Genomic DNA, 3,334 nt, shown 5'->3' on the forward strand with positions numbered 1-3,334 from the left:
GCCCAGTTCGGAACATTCGCAATTCGAGTATTCAACCACCTCAGCCCAAAATCTGCCTCAGTCTAGAGGCACCTCAACACCCAATCCAGTTCGGGACTAAAGAACCGAAGTTCCAACTCGGAGCTAATGAGCCGAAGCGCCGCATAACCCCAATAGATCCCGAATCTCTTGAGGTCACGATGAGCCAATGGATCCCGAATTTCCCAAGATCACGATAAGAACTCATCATGGTTCCGCTTGAATCGGAGGTAGACGTTAAACCTTATCAACGTACTACTCTCTTTAAAAAATGGAACCAATCTTATCTCCATAGCCCAGAGAACCTGGAGCTCTTCCATAAGACCCACGACTATTACAGTATATAAAGACTTGAAATTTCAAGGCAAATGTACGCGTAATTATTCTATTTACTATCATTCAAGCTCTCAACCATTCAGCTCGCACTCACAACATAAATACTTACTTAAGCATCGAAACAACCTTATCAGATTAACTACCCCGGATTCTTTGATACAGATCGATCCAACTTACCGCCCATTTGAATTTCGGATCCCCCACCAACCTTATCGGATTAAGCAGACCATTAATTAGTAATCCTAATAATTGCTTCTACAGCGAGTTGTACAACAACAACAAATGAGCCCTAGAGCCGGAGGCAGAGGCCCATACCAGCACGTCACCTGCCATCAAGTGGACCCCCCATGTTTTTTCTCCACTATCCACATCATCAAATGCTCAAATCAATGACTCTCAGCTCAGCCCTCAGCAGTCTGCACAGGAGCAGCCACAGCATCGTCGCAGTCCGTAATCGATACCTTTCTGTGTGGTTACGGGCCTTACGGCCTACAACTACCAAGGCAGACGACAGACGAAGAAGACGATGATACCCTCCCTCTCCGAATCTGAATCAGCTGCCAATAAGATACCTTCCAACACTCTACTAACAACATCCGGCACCGCAGATTTCATACATGGGTCCCATTTTTGTGATGATTGATGGACCCGGTTTTATGACGAGACGTGCAGTGGGGACGTAAATTCGTAGAGTGTTGGAAGGTGATCCCAATTCTCCCTCCTCCAACTCCATCCTCTCATCATAAACCCAAACTAGAATCATTGTGCGGTTGCTACTTGCTAGCGTGAGCTCCATCACTCAATCAAATCAAGTATTAAAAGTTACAGTAAGACCGGTCATGGCGACGGACTGTAGCCAAAGTATCCACTTCTCTTCCGTCACAGTAAAGGCAGACTGACACCGAATTTTTACTACTATGCTGGGGTACTGGGCCCCACCTAGTTAATCTAGATCTGAATTATAAAAAGGGAGTCCTCCGTTGATCCAATGAATCTAATACGAGGAACTACATTGATCTCCATGTTCCTCTCTACACATTAGTTTTATCTTCGTAGTAGCCGACGTATTTCAAACGCATTCCTTTGACTAGTGAGCGATATGCCTTCTTTTACGGGTCATGTGTCCTATTGTCCTCTACTGCTATTGTCTTTTTAATAATAAATCCTGTAAAAAATAAAAAATAAAAACCAGAGAGAGAAGAAGCAGCCAGATTCATTCTTTTGCTTTTTCACCTTTTATATAACTTAATAAAGCATTAAAACACTGTAAAAGAACAACATCAATGGTGAGGTCTACATAATCAATTCTTCTTCCATTTGTTTTAATTAGAAAAAAAGAAAGAGAGAAAAAAAAACAGAGATACATCACAAGATCAAGCAGAGAAGATCGAAAAGATCCAGAGGGAGAGAGAAGATAGAGGAGGAGCTATAATGGAAAAAAGCTGCCAATCATTTGTAAGCTCTAGCAGTAATAGCAGCAACAATAACAGAGATCATTACCTCAAGCATCTCAATAAAATCTCTCACAAGATATCAAAAGATCCACCAAAACCTCTCATCAGAAGAAATCCTCCTCTTGATCATCATCTTCCCCACCATCATCACCAGCACCAGCAGCAACAACATCAACAGCAACAACAACAACAGCAAAATCAGCCTCCGGTTTATAATATCAACAAAAGCGATTTCAGGGATGTAGTTCAGAAGCTCACAGGCTCTCCGGCTCATGACCGCTTCTCTACCCCTCCACCCATCCACCCGCCCAAACCCCCAAGCTCCCGTCTCCAGCGTATACGCCCTCCCCCGCTTGAGCATGTTAGCCCCAGGCCTCCCCTTCCGCTAAACAACACCGTTGCTCCTATGGCCGCCACTTCGGCTTCCTTGCCCTCCATAAACCCCAACTCCATCATCAACAGCGGCAATTTCAACAACGTCGGTAACTTTATCGCCACCAACGATGGGCAGCCACCATCGCCTCTATCACCGCTTCCACCTTTCCCGGCTGTCCATGCAGCAGCAGAATCACCCATCTCTGCTTACATGAGGTACCTCCAGAGCTCGATATCGGCTACAGATCCTGAATCAAAGCGATTTTCCGGGTTATCCCCTTTGGCGCCGCTTGTCTCACCCCGCTGGAATAACCCTAGCCCATTGCAGCTACAACAACCGCAGCTCCCCCTGCCTCCGCCACTGCCGCAGCAACAACAGGTTCTCCTTCAGTCACCGACCTCGGCAATGACTCCTTCGCAGTTTCTGATGCCTTTGTCACCTTTGCCTTTTGGAAGACTTCCGTCACCGCGGTCTCCATACCCTTTACTTTCGCCAACTTTTTTATTTTCGCCTACGGCGGGTCAGTTAGGGTTTCCTCAGTTCCCTCCATCGCCAAGGTTGCCGGTGCCGAGTCCTAAGTGGAGAGATTTTTAGAGGTTCAAATTCATAGTTTCTGGCGAAGAAGGTGAGCCTTCTTTGTCTGTATTCATCTTTCTTTTCCTTTGTTTTTTTTTTTTTTGTGTTTAATTTGTACCATGTCTGTGTCTTTGTTATTTCTGTACATCGAGAAGTGGTTATTCAAATTGCCGGTTGTTGGGGGGAAGGAGATCTAACACTGGTTAAAATGGATTTGTTCTGTAAATGAATGTTAAAACACATAAAAACCCTAGATTTATTCTTCTTACTGGACATGGTGGAGAGAAGGTTAACCCTAGATTTATTCTTGTAATCGTATTCAATGTGTTTGGTTTATGAATTCATCATTTGCTTGGAATACCTTTTCAACATTTCTGACTAAACGATCCTGGTTAGACACATTTAGAAAGATGGCGTATATGGATTCTTATTTCTCTCGAGTGATGATTTTGCTTCAAGTTTGACAGATTATAGGCACTGAAACAAGGCTTGTTCAAGCTTCATGGATAGAACAGCTTCTTGAATGAACAGGATTATGCTGCAAAACTGGGTTGATTTATTCTGATGTGATAGA

The 3,334-nt window shown here is 44.1% G+C and overlaps 1 protein-coding gene across 1 annotated transcript; it reads left to right on the plus strand.

The window, feature by feature from the left end:
• The first annotated feature begins 1,496 nt into the window (after positions 1 to 1,496).
• Positions 1,497 to 3,118, plus strand: LOC148876696 (VQ motif-containing protein). Its single transcript, XM_088971229.1, has one exon. The coding sequence runs from the start codon at positions 1,786 to 1,788 to the stop codon at positions 2,776 to 2,778; it is 993 nt and encodes a 330-aa protein (XP_088827355.1). The 5' UTR covers positions 1,497 to 1,785; the 3' UTR covers positions 2,779 to 3,118.
• Positions 3,119 to 3,334: the final 216 nt, after the last annotated feature.

This window comes from Nelumbo lutea, chromosome 1, assembly GCF_056320005.1.
Source record: "Nelumbo lutea isolate HS-2025 chromosome 1, American lotus-T2T, whole genome shotgun sequence".
In the NCBI taxonomy this organism is placed as follows: Eukaryota; Viridiplantae; Streptophyta; class Magnoliopsida; order Proteales; family Nelumbonaceae; genus Nelumbo; species Nelumbo lutea.

Coding starts and splice junctions, on each gene's coding strand:
- LOC148876696 (XM_088971229.1), top strand. CDS start 1,786: ATGGAAAAAAGCTGCCAATCATTTGTAAGCTCTAGCAGTAATAGCAGC.